The 13,189-nt window shown below is 41.2% G+C and overlaps 1 protein-coding gene across 2 annotated transcripts in view; it reads left to right on the forward strand.

Moving 5' to 3' along the window:
- Positions 1–5,042: 5,042 nt before the first annotated feature.
- Positions 5,043–13,189, forward strand: part of Klhdc10 (kelch domain containing 10) — a 52,526-nt gene continuing 44,379 nt past the window's right edge. For both annotated transcript variants that reach the window (XM_042695888.1, XM_042695889.1), the window contains exon 1: positions 5,043–5,304. In XM_042695888.1, coding sequence (XP_042551822.1) covers positions 5,139–5,304 — 166 coding nt within the window. In that variant the 5' untranslated portion in view covers positions 5,043–5,138. The remainder of the gene's footprint in view (positions 5,305–13,189) is intronic.

A 13,189-nucleotide genomic window follows, 5' to 3' on the forward strand; every position in this document is an offset into this window, starting at 1 on the left:
TTGAGCTACAGCTCCACTTCTGGTTTTTGAGTGATTAATTAGAGATAAGAATTTCTCAGGGGGGCTGGGAAGGTGGCTCAGTGGTAGAGTGCTTGCCTTGTATGCATGAGGCCCTGGGTTCAATTCCTCAGCACCACATAAACAAAAAGAAAAAAGCCGGAAGTGGCGCTGTGGCTCAAGTGGTAGAGCGCTAGCCTTGAGCTGAAGAGCTGAGGGACAGAGCCCAGGCCCAGAGTTCAGGCCCCACAACCAGACCCCCCCCCCAAAGAAAAAAAAAAAAAAAAAAGAATTTCTCAGGGACTTTTCTGCCCAGGCTGGCTTTAAACCATGATCCTCAGATCTCAGCCTCCTGAGTATTTAGGATTACAGGCATGAGCTACCATTACCTGGATGTTTTTGTGTGTTTGTCTGTTGTTGTTGTTGTTTTATCATTTTAAAGATAAGATTATGCTTTTTGCCTAGGCTGCCCTGGAACTTAGATCTCATGATCTCTACCTTGACATTGCTGAATGACATCCATGTGCTACTACATCTAGCCACTGGTTGAGAAGGGATTTTCTTGGTATTTTTGCCTGGGCTAACCTGGAAATACAATCCTTCTTTGCTCTTACGTTGATCAAATGCCTGCCTGGGTAGGATGAGACCGGTATTTTAGGGTGCTGTAGTCTATCCTGTCATCCAGAGGGCTATCCAACTTGAATATATATAGACAAGATTTTTCAAGATCTTTGTGTTACTTTTGCACCAGTCCCTTGACAGGTTGCTCTCCATTCTCCTCCTCCTCCCCCTTCTCCTCCCCCTCTCCCTCTCTCCCTCTTCCCTCTCCCTCCTCCTCCCCCTCCCCTCCTTCCTCCTCCTCCTCTTTTTCTTCTCCTCCTTCTCCTTCTTCTTCTCCTCCTTCTCCTTCTCGTTCTCCTTCTCCTTCTTCCCTCCCCCTCCTCCTCCTCCTCCTCCTCCTCCTTTCCTCCTCCTCCTCCTCCTCCTCCTCTTCCTCCTCCTCCTCATAGGACTTTATTTTTCAGAGTAGTTTTCAGTTCTCAGCAAAACTGAATGGATAACACGGATAGCACCCACCATTCCTCTCCCCTGTACACAGCCTCTCCATTCATTACTATCCCACACAATGTGTGGCTCATCTGTTATAATCAATGAACCATTGGTGATACATCATTATGAGCCAAAGTCCATAGTATACATTAGCACAATCTAAACTGTTCTTACAAACTAGTTTATTAAAAAGTCATTTATGAGGGAAAAACTCAGATATACATACATATATATATATATATATATTATATACAAAAGAAGAGAGAGACTACATAACAAATGCCAAGTAGCACAATCCATTTACATTAAATAGCAACTCACTGTTTCATCTGCATTGTTACCTAGTCTCCATCCCTTACTCCATCTTCCCTGCTATCCTCACTCCCATTATGTTGAAGCACATTCTAGATGTCAGTGTTTTGCCAATCCGAACTCTTTTTCAATCAAAACATCCATAATGCCTATTAATGATTCCTCAATATAATTGAATATGCAAGTAAATTTCTCTTAAAAAATAATTGGCTTCAGGAGGCTGAGATCTGAGGATACATTTCAAAGCCAATCTGGGCAGTAAAGTTTGAGAGATTCATCTTCAATTAACCAGCAAAAAGCCAGACTAGAGGTATGGCTTAAGTGATAGATTATCTGCTCTGAGAAAGTGAGAGAGCTCAAGGCCCTGAGTTCAAGTCCTCAGCACACACACACACACACACACACACACACACACACACACACACACACATACAGAGTTGGCTTGTCTAGTCAATACCCAAACACCAAACAATGAATTTGACTAATATTTCTGTATCAAAGTTTTAATAGACTATAGATCTAATCTGTTGGTTCTCATTTCTTCTTTCTTTTCCTTGCAAAATAATGTTAAAGGAAATAGTTTGTTTTATACAGTTTTCTATATTATGTGGGTTACAGATTATAACACACCAATTTTAACATATTAATCTCTCCTTGATGTCTTCCTCTCCCCTTCCTGGTACTTAGGGCCTGGGCACTAACCCTTAGCTCTTTCTCTCTCTTTTTTTTTGTTGCGGGGGGGGGGGGGTTCCAGTCGTGGGGACTGAACTCTTGGACTGGGTGCTGTTCCTCAGCTCTTCAGCTCAAGGCTAGCACTCTACCACTTGAGCCACAGCGCCACTTTTGGCTTTTTTTTTCTGCTTATGTGGTGCTGAGGAATCGAACCCAGGGCTTTAAGCATGCAAGGCGAGCGCTCTACCACTGAGCCACTTTCCCAGCCCCCTCTTTCTCTCTCTCTTTCTTTCTTTCTTTTGTCGGTCATGGGGCTTGAACTCTGGGCCTGGACGCTGTCCTTCATCTCTTCAGCTCAAAGCTAGTGCTCTACCACTTGAGCCATACTGCCACTTTGGGTTTTCTGAGTGGTTTACTGGCGGTAAGAGTCTCATGGGCTTTCCTGCCTGTGCTGGCTTTGAACCATAATTCTCAGATCTCAGCCTGTTGAATAGCTAGGATTACAGGTGTGAGCCACTGGTGCCCGGCTACCCTTAGCTTTTTCTATACAAGGCTGGCTGTACCTTTATTTCCAGCCTTTGCTGCTTAATTGGAGAAAAATCTTTCAGACTTTGCTGCCTGGCTGGCTTTGAACTGTGATCCTCAGATTTCAGCCTCAAACACACTAAGCACACACTCTACACTAAACTATTCTCCTACACCCTTTTTCTGCTTCTTTGTCCCTTTTATTTTCTGTAAACTGGTAGTTAGAACTAAAGGCTTGATTTTTTTTTTTTTTTTGAGTCTGGACGTGGGCCTGAACTCTGGGCCTGGGCGCTGTCCCTCAGCTCTTCAGCTCAAGGGCTAGCACTGTACCGCTTGAGCCACAGCACCACTTCCGGCTTTTTTTTTTCCTGCTTATGTGGTACTGAGGAATCAAACCCAGGGCCTCATGCATGCAAAGCAAGCACCCTACCACTGAGCCACCTTCCCAGCCCTAAAGGCTTGATTTTATTCAGATATATATTCTTAGTAAGATCACTTATAGATGATTGTGTGTACTTCTGTCAACAGGTAATAATGTCTAAGTAACTTATGTTTGCCTCAAACTCGAGATCCTCATGCCTAAGTTTTCTCAGGGTTGAGATTACAGGCTTGCAAACATCACATAAGTCACTTTAATGTATATATTTCTCCCTCCAAATGTCTTTTTTTTTTTTCCTTTCAATGTATTTTGTTGTCATGTAGAATTTCTGTAGTGGATTTTGCTGTAGCATTGTTTAACGTGTTTCTCTTCCCTATAACCTGGATAGTGATGTCTGATGAAGCTCAGATTCAGTGTATTTTCTCTATTAGTTTGCTTCTTCATGGCTGGCACGGTATGTGAGTCATTCCTACAGTCCTGAATTCTTGCTGGTTTCTTGAAGATAGTCTTGCAGACATTTCCAGGTAGCCGTGAACTGCAATCCTCAAATCATAGTCTCTTGAAGAGCTGGAATTATAGACATGAACCCCTGGCATCTGCCTTGATTTCCCCCCTCTCCTGCACAATACTACTTCATAAGCATGCTTATCTGGAGGTACATAGTGAGAGAGGTTGATATCTCGGAATAAATCTCTTAACTCATGGGTTGCAAGATAGCGTTATTCTGTCATTCTTTATTAGTTGGAACGTTCCTATAAAAATTTCCTTCTGCTATTTAGTTATTCAGTTATATAATTTTGGGAATACAAATTATTTAGGAAAATTACTTTTTAGCTTTGCTTTTCATATTTTAGAACAGTTTTTTTTTCAGGTTTCAAATGTGTGAATAAGCAGGGAAAAATGGGGGTTCTGTGGGGCCATTGGCAGCTTGAAATTTGCAAGGTAGGATCAAAAGGTATTTATCTTCCGCAGCCAAGCAGTTTCTTCCCTTTTTTCCTCGGCAACATCGAGAGTCCTCTTCTTTGAAACCTCACGGGAGGAAAAAAAAATCCATCAGATCCAAAAACCTTGAAAAAAAGTTTGCTTCCCGTTCCCTTATCATTCATAAACATCAGAGGATACTCTTCATGTTCCCACTTTGCACTGCCCCCTCCCCCAGCTCAAAGCCAATTTTTGTTTAATTTTGGAAAAATAGATGTTGATCTACACATCTGCATTCTCTTCAATCTAATCGTCTGTTCCTGTTATTTAATTCTGCACTTTCTGTTGCATATATTGTATGCTGCTTAAGAAATTTTTTTTTTTCTGCGAGCAAAATGGCTTTGATAGAACAAAACCGTTTACCTAGCCACCAGCCATCTATTGAATCTTCTTAGTAGTCTATACATACACAGCTGGGTGTTTTTTTTTTTTTTCGTCTTTACTGATGTAATAAGCTAGAACTGGTTTTTCATTAGAGTTTCAAATTGTATGTCTATTGTTACTGGTAAGTTTGAATATTTTTGTATATTAGCTAACCAGGTTTAAAACTGCTCTGAACATGGTTTATTGGGGAAGAGTCCCGCTAGTGCCCCCTTGAAAGACAGGACGAATGATGAAACCCGGGAAGATTTTGTTTTTATATTTAGGCTTTGACCCCGCCCCTGTCTCTTCGGCGGGGACAAGCCCTTTGTGTGTACACTGTCGGGGAATAGGATCTGGATCTGCAAAGCTGGCAGAAAGCCTTGTTGCCCTGAAATACAAGCCCGGGTGCAAACCCTGCTTTTGACTGCAGTGTTTATGAGGAAGACTTCCTGAGTCCCAACCATGCTTGGGAGTACCGGCCTTGGCGGAGAGCCTTTCTGCAGGCGTGGCTTCACCTGCTTGGGGTTTGATTGACCAGCCTGATCTCGCTGGTTCAGCGGGGTAGATGCGATCTGGGCGTGGCTACTTCTGCCTGGCTCTGCCCCTACTTTTTTTTTTTTTTTTTTAGCCATAGCTATGGTTACCACGTCTCTCTCCGCCTCCCTCCGCCTCCCAAGAAGACGACTACCCATTGGCTGTCTGTCACCAAAGTGGTTTGTTATTGGTCGTTGGTGACACCCGGCGCTCCCCCCGCTTCCCTGTCTCTCCGGTCTCTTGAGGAGCCCAGGAAGGAGGCTCGGCTGGTGCCGCCGAGTCAGGGGCTGTGCCGGGACCGGGCTGCGGCAATCGCTAGCGGGTCATGTCGGCCGCCCAGGGCTGGGACCGGAACCGCCGGCGGGGAGGAGGCGCGGCCGGTGGTGGCGGCGGAGGTAGCGGGGCCGGCGGGGGCAGTGGGGGCAGCGGGGTTCGGGGTTCTGGCCAACTCAACCGCTTCGTGCAACTCTCCGGGCGGCCGCACCTGCCAGGTGAGTCGTGGGCGCGGGTCCCGGGTCCCGGCGGCGTGCGGGGAGGCGTCCGCGACCTGGTCTTGTCCCGGGGAGGAAGACCGGCCAGCCCCACATGGCTCCGGGAGCGGGAGTGCGGGAACTGGAAAACTGTCTTGGAGACGGTCAGAGGGAACCCGAGAAAAGTCTTTTTGTGGCGGCGGCGGTTGTGTTCCGCGGGCTGGACCGGGACTTGGGTTTGTCTTTCAAAGGGAGCGCCTCCTGTCTCGTTGACATTCCCAAACGTTTCTTGCTTACTCCATTCCCAATCTCTTTCCCCTACAAGATTACGGTGTGATCTGGTGGAAGAGAGACATTGGCGCCTAACTGTGGAAAATTACTTCAAAAAGTGCTCAATTAAGGACAAAAGACAGAAGAGCGTTTCTAGTCGGGATTTTGGTGAAAAAAACCAGCCGAGTGTGCGAGAGTTAGGCATTCTGAGACGGAAGAAAGAAGGGGGGAGGGGGAGAGGTGGTTGGTTTAGGCAGTGTTTCAGCCAGAGAACCAAGAGGATTAAGGAAAACTAGTTGGATTATTAATATTTTGGAATGTCCAGAGATAGAAAGGATAGTGGTCTTAGATTTTAATGGGAGGGGAAGGTAAAGATCAAGAATATGCTGAGAGACAAAATTATGCGTTGTCTTCAATAAGAAAACAACAGATTGAGAATTAAAAAATTTTTTTCCCCAATGCAATAAATTCATGTGTTGGCCTGGTGTTTTCTATCTTTGAATTCAAATGCCTTAAAAGACAAAACCAAATCAAGCTGATGCATGTATGTAGATGATTTTAAAGAGGCCTATTTGAAAGTGAATATTCAATGTAGCAGAAAGAAGGTAGAGAATTAAATACTGCGCCGAAAGCCAAATATTATATTGGACAAGTTCATTTTTTTCATGAAGAAAATTGTCACGAATGATGTGCTAGTCATTCACCATTTTTTTTTTGTGAATGACGTTGAGTTGATCATATCATGGATATGATTGTCTAGCAGATAAGTTTTCAGAAAAATGATGGTTTTTGAATTGTATTTACTACTGTGACTTATACTTCTGAGTAGTAAAAAATTCTTTGTTTAATTTAAAGATAACAAAGGGAATTTTGCACAAAGGTAATTGCTAATATTTGTCATGAGGTTATTGACGCATGCTGGAAATGTGCACCAACCCATTTATATTTACCTCTGAAACTAAAATGACTATTTGTATATAGTCAAATACGTAACATACCATGAAATGGATTTGAAATGTCAGTATCAGCCTGGGTGGGTTAGAATTGAGGAATATGTGTGCATTAATGTGAGAAAGAAAAAAAGGAGAAATCTTTTATCTTATCTAAAATTAATAACAACCACTTATATTTTTGCACTTTAGGAGATTAAAAGATAAACCTCTTAGAAAGAAACAGTTTGCCCTCTGCCACTGCAGTCTGGGTCTTTGGTCATGGATTAATTATTACACCATGGGCTTCTTGTGGGCACATACCCAGGTTCCTTGAAGCTGATAGGCACAATTCCTCACTGTTACCATATGAGGGCAGTAGAAGCCATGATTTCAGATACTGGCTTTAGGTGTGGACAATTTCTGCATTCCCTTAGCACACAAGGCCAGTAATAGCCATTTGTCCAGTGCTAAAGATAAAACGTGTCTAAACTGAAAATTCATGTAGTGGAGGCATGTTTTCTCTTTCTGCTTCCCTTTCCCCTGCGGATGCTTCATTCCTCCTTCTTTGTGTAGACATCTTTTATTTTCGAAATTTGGGAAAATAGCTGATATTTAAATAGTGCACTTTGAAATTCTTTCATGCTAATTATTTCCCCAGGTGTTGCATTGTAAGTACTACCCCATACTGCTCTATTCTGAGATATTTAAAAAAAATTGAGGTGATGAAGAAGAATGTCTACATCTGTTGTATGTGGCAGCATATATTTTTAAGGTCTAACTTTATGTCTTTGACCTCTAATCTCATTTCTCATTTTTATTCCTTCTCTAAAGACTTCCATGTACTGGAAGATCCCTTTCTCATCCTTTTTGCATCTTTAGCTTCCCATGAAACAAAATGAATCATCCAAGTCTTCCTGACATATTTTCCCTTTCCCGCAGTGATGGCATCATTAGCCTTAGTTACGCAGCCTGAAATTTGGGTGTTCTCCTCCTTTGCAGTTTTCCACGTCCTTGTTCTTCAGATGTAATCAATCACCAGGTTTTCTTTATTTTATTTCCTTTGTAGCTCTAGTCCGTACTGCTGTCATCTCTCACTTAAATCTCCTATAGTAGCTGCTACTCTTGCCTTCAATTCATATAACACACAAATCTTTCGCATCTACAAATCTGTTCTCATCCCTATTTATAATTCCTGGCATATGTGTGTGTACGTGTGTGTATGTGTATTTTCAGAGCTGGTCTCATTATGTAGCTCAGTCTTGCCTTAAACTCTTGATCCTACGGCTTTTGCATCCCATGTGGTGACATTATAGGTGTAAACCACTGTGCCTAGCCTTTCTTAGCTTTTCATTGCTCATAAAATAAGTCAAGAATACTTAGCATGATGTAAATGATACCATATAGTCTACCTCTGTTCACCTTCAGGTTATTCTTCCATTATATTCTCTTGCTTTATAATTAAAAAAAAAATCTCTGTGTCTCCCTCTTACCACAGAGCCCATTGCACATATTAATTCATCATCCAGGAATTTTCTTATTCCTCATTCCATTTTCTTATTTCTTCTCGTCTGTTGGAGCTCATCACCTCCCACCCCCCCATCCCATGGGAGCCTTCTCTGACCTTCCCTACTTGATCTCTTCTACCTCTGTACTCAGTCCTGGTATCATGTGAGTCTCCTTGGGCATACTTAACATTTGTGTGTGACTCCTTGATATTCATCATCTGATAGTCTTTAGATGTAAATATCAAGTACATATGCATTTATACATTTATGTATATATGTACCTTACATACACACATGCACTTAAAAATTCTAAATACACTGGCATTACACGTAGATCATATTAGTGTGTAGTGGATTTGATTGATTGCTATGATTCCTTCTCCTGTGACTCCATTGACTCTGGACAGATAAAAATTCTTAAACATGCAGGTAGTAGATTAGACTGCATCTATTGTCCCAGTGCAAATGATACTTTGTGAAACCTTCTTGCCTTTCTGATCATCTCTGAAACTTAGTATGGATTATGTGGTTGCCTTATAGGCTGTAGAATTCATAGCTTCTTAATCTGAATGATTGGTGGTTTCTCTGCACCCAGTAAAGAACAGGGAAAGTGTGCTTTTATAGAATAGTCTGCAGAGATAAAGCTCAAGAGCAAGACACAGGGTAATGAGATGCAAGTTACCATGTGAATGTGATTAAATGAAATGTGCCCAGCAGACAGTTAAACATCAATTCTAGCACAGGAACTGAAATACAGAGAGGAGGAAAAATATACAATTGGTAAAGCTGGGTAAAAAAATAATACTAAAGTCAGTCTAATAAGTAAAGTGTAAAATTCAAATGATACAAAAGAACATATGGTAAAAAGCAGGTTTTACTTTCATGTTTTACTTGAGCTAATTGCCTGCCTTCCCTAGAATGGAAAGCAGTGTACGCGTGTGTTGTTTGAATGAGCTTTTAAAATGTTTATAGTCTTATTACAATCAATGGTACATGTAGAAATTTGCACACAAAAGTATCTAGGATCTTAAGATAATTCCTAGAAGTGCAATTGCTGGGTCAAAGGATGTGTACTGTTTAAACTTTGATTAACTGTCCAATTGTCTTCCGTGGAGGTTGTTCCCGTTTCTGTCCTGCAGACGGTGTCAGAGTGCTTGCTAGCTGCTTGTTCATTCTCTTGGTAATGAATGGAGTAGGTTTTTAAACCCTTTTTAAAATTGCCTGTTTAATAGGAACATTTTTCGTAAGCATCTCTTTAACAAATAAATGAACCGTATTTGTTTTCTTTATTAATGTTCTTTGAGATGTTAATATTGTGGTTTATAGGAACTCAGGTTTCAACGAAATTATTTCTTAGTCTTTGACATATGATTGCAGATATTTCCAGTTTTTTCACGTATTTTGACATTATATATACATTTTTTCCCAGCAGAAATGAAAAAAAAATGCAGTTAAATTTATATCCTGTTCAGATTCTAAAGATTTTATCATAAGAAAACTCTTCCTTAATCCAATATGATTTCTAGTTATAATGAATATTCTTGTGATTTTTTTCTTGATACTTTTATTTTTATGCTAAATGCATTTATTCATAGAATTGCAGTGTTGATATTGGGACTCATGTCTACTTTTCCCCAGGTGGCTCCCCAGCCATCACGGTAAAGATTTACTGAGCAGTTCAGCTTTTTCCTACTGAGTTGAAGTCTTACTAAAGTCTTAGCCACAGTTGCTTTGTATAATTTATTACTAATGGAAAATTACTTTGTTTTGCTGATCACTTTACCTATTTTTGAATTTAATTTTTGTATGATTATAAAGGTGATATACAAAGGGTTACCATTACATAAGTCAGGTAGAGAGTACATTTCTTTTTGGACATTGTTACCCCTTCTCTCATATATGAATGGTCCTTCCCCCCTGTTTTGGTTTTGGTTATTGTGCTTGTTCATTCTTCTCAGAGTTCGGAGAAGTTTTCCTTATTAGCTAGAGTTAGGTAATAAAGCTTAGAATTAACTAATCTTACACCCACCAACATGTTTTGTGGTTGGTGGTGATGTTACATATTCAAGATAAGGTCTCACTATGTTACATGGGCTTGTTTGCTGTCAGTCTTAGGACTACAGGTGTGTACTCCTTCCATGCCCAGCTACCCTGTAAATATTTATTAATAAAGCATTATTTGGAATAGTCAATGTATTTTTGAAGTTCAAGATCCAGCTGTATATTAATTTCCTGTGTTCAGGGATAGAATATATGTTCATTTCTTACTGTCAAGTCAATAACTTTTTTTTGGAGGTGGGGTTCTTGCCATGTGGCCAGATTGGTGTAGAACCCCTAGACTTCAGTGATCCTCTTGCTTCAGCCTTCCCAGTACTGAAAGTGTAGGCGCCACACCACACCTTCCTCTTCAGTAACATTGCAAAGTTGTTTTTGTACATTTTCTGCTATTATAAGTGGAGTTTCTACTTCTGTTATGTCTTTTATTTGGTTTGTTGGAATATGAGAATATTATTGTTTTCTGAGTTTTAATTTATGCCTTTATAATGCTAATATCCCTAATAGGTTCTCAGATTTTTATTTTTTTATTTTTTTTGGGTCCAGTCGTGGGGCCTAAACTCTGGGCCTGGGCGCTGTCCCTCAGCTCTTCAGCTCAAGGGTAGCGCTCTACCACTTGAGCCACAGCGCCACTTCTGGCTTTTTTCTTTTTGTTTATGTGGTGCTGAGGAATCGAACCCAGGGCCTCATGCATGCAAGGCAAGTGCTCTACCACTGAGCCACCTTCCCAGCCCTGATTTTTTGTTTTTTGCTGTACTAAAGATTAAATCCAAAGTCTTGTCCTTTTCTTACTAGGCAAGTGTTCAACCATTTGAGCCGGGCTTCCAGTTCTCACAGTTGCTGCTATAGAGAAAAATAATGATTTTTTTTTTTTTTTGCCAGCCCCAGGCTTGAACTCAGGTCCTGGGCACTGTCCCTAAGCTTCTTTTGCTCAAGGCTAGCACTCTACCACTTGAGCCACAGCACCACTTCTGGCCTTTTCTGTTTATGTGGTACTGAGAAATCAAACCCAGAGCTCTCTATGCACTCTACCACTAAGCCACATTCCCAGCAAATAACGATATTTAATAATGGAGTCCATTTTATCTTTTCCAAACTTTGTTCCCTTTTTCTTTTTTTTTTGTTGGTCGTGGGGCTTGAACTCTGGGCCTGGGCGCTGTCCCTCAGCTCTTCAGCTCAAGGCGAGCGCTCTACCAATTGAGCTACAGCGCCACTTCCGGTTTTCTGGTGGTTTATTGGAGATAGGAGTCTCAAGTCTCTCCTGCCTGGGCTGGCTTTGAACCAAGATCCTCAGATCTCAGCCTCCTGAGTAGCTAGGATTACAGGCGTGAGCCATCAGCGCCCGGCTCTTTTTCTTTTTTCTTTTTTTTTTTTTCTTCCTTTTTTGTTGGTTGTGGGGCTTGAAATTAGAGCCTGGGCCCGGTCCCTGGGATCTTTTGCTCAAGGTTAAATCTCTACAACTTTGAGCCATACTTCCACTTCCAGTTTTTGAGTTGTTAATTGGAGATGAGTCTCACAAGGACTTTTCTGCCTGGACTGGCTTTGAACTGTGATCCCCAGATCTCATCCTCTTGACTGCCTAAGATAACAGACATAGCCACTGGCACCCAGCCGTTCTATTTTTTGTTGTCAAATTAATTTGTCTATTATTTAAAAATATTATTTTTCTTATTCTTTAATTGGATATATGGCTTTGATTGAAGTGCATATATTTTTATCATGCTAAAATATTAGCCTTGGTGAGGTCATTACTCAAGTGATGAGAGTGTCTGCCTAGCAAGCATTAGGCTCTGAGTTCAAAACCCCAGTAATGGGAGGAAAAAAGACCTATTACCATTTAAAAGTTTTTTTCTTTTTCTTTTATTTTATTTTTTGGGCGTCTGGTCGTGGGGCCTGAACTCTGGGCCTGGGCGCTGTCCCTCAGCTCCTCAGCTCAAGGCTAGCGCTCTACCGCTTGAGCCACAGCGACACTTCCGACTATTTTTCATTTTGCATATGTGGTGCTGAGGAATCGAACCCAGGGCCTCATGCATGCAAGGCAAGTGCTGTACCACTGAGCCACCTTCCCAGCCCCCTTTTTTTTTTTTTTAATAAATGGAAATAAAAATTGCCAATGCCTTTCAGGGGCTGTAGGAATTCTTATGTAATTTTTCTTCTTTGATCTACTCTTATGGTGAATTATATCCCTAGATTTACTGCTACCAGATTATCCTTGCATTCCTGAATCAACCTGTTTGACCTTATGATGTATTATAGTTTTTTAGATATGTTGCTGAGTTCGGTATGCTAAATTTAGAAAGAAAATTTGCATAATCCTTGTAGTCTTAAATTGTTGTTTCTATTGGATTATGTCATTTTTTATAAACATATTTTAATGCTTGCTTTCTCCTGTGCATTTTTTTTCTCCCTTCTGATTAAATGGTATTGAGTAGAGTTAAGGTTGAATGGTTGAATTCCCATGAAATCATTTAGGCATTGTGTGTTTCTTGGCGGAAGTAGTTCTTGGACAATTATATCTACTATGGTCATTTGGCCTATTCATATCTTCTTTCTTCTACTCTTTTTTGTTTGTTCCTGAGGCTTGAACTCAGTGCCTGGGTGCTGTCTCTGAACTTTTTGCTCGAGACTAGTCCTCTACCATTTGAGCTACAGCTCCAATTCTGGCTTTTTGGTAGTTAATTGAAGATAAGAATCTCATGGACTTTCCTACCTGAGCTGTCTTTGAACCATGTTCCTCTGATCTCAGCCTCCTGAGTAGCTAGGATTTCAGTCATTGGCACCCAGCATATTCTTTTTTTTTTTTTCTTTTCTTTCTTTCTTTTTTTTTTTTTTGTCGGTCATGGGGCTTGAACTCTGGGCTTGGGCACTGTCCCTCAGCTCTTCAGCTCAAGGCTAGCGCCTACCACTTGAGCTACAGCACCACTTCTGGTTTTCTTGTGGTTTATTAGAGATAGGAGTATCACAGTCTTTCCTACCCGGGCTGGCTTTGAACCAGGATCCTCAGATCTCAGCCTCCTGAGTAGCTAGGATTACAGGCGTGAGCCACCAGTGCCCGGCCTTCTTTTCTTTCTTTTCTCTCTCTGTCTTCCTCTCTTTCTCTCTCTCTCTCTCTCTCTTTCTTTCTTTTTTTTTTTTTTTAACTTT

This window comes from Dipodomys spectabilis, unplaced genomic scaffold (genome assembly GCF_019054845.1).
Source record: "Dipodomys spectabilis isolate Male_0828 unplaced genomic scaffold, ASM1905484v1 ptg000197l, whole genome shotgun sequence".
Classification (NCBI taxonomy): domain Eukaryota; kingdom Metazoa; phylum Chordata; class Mammalia; order Rodentia; family Heteromyidae; genus Dipodomys; species Dipodomys spectabilis.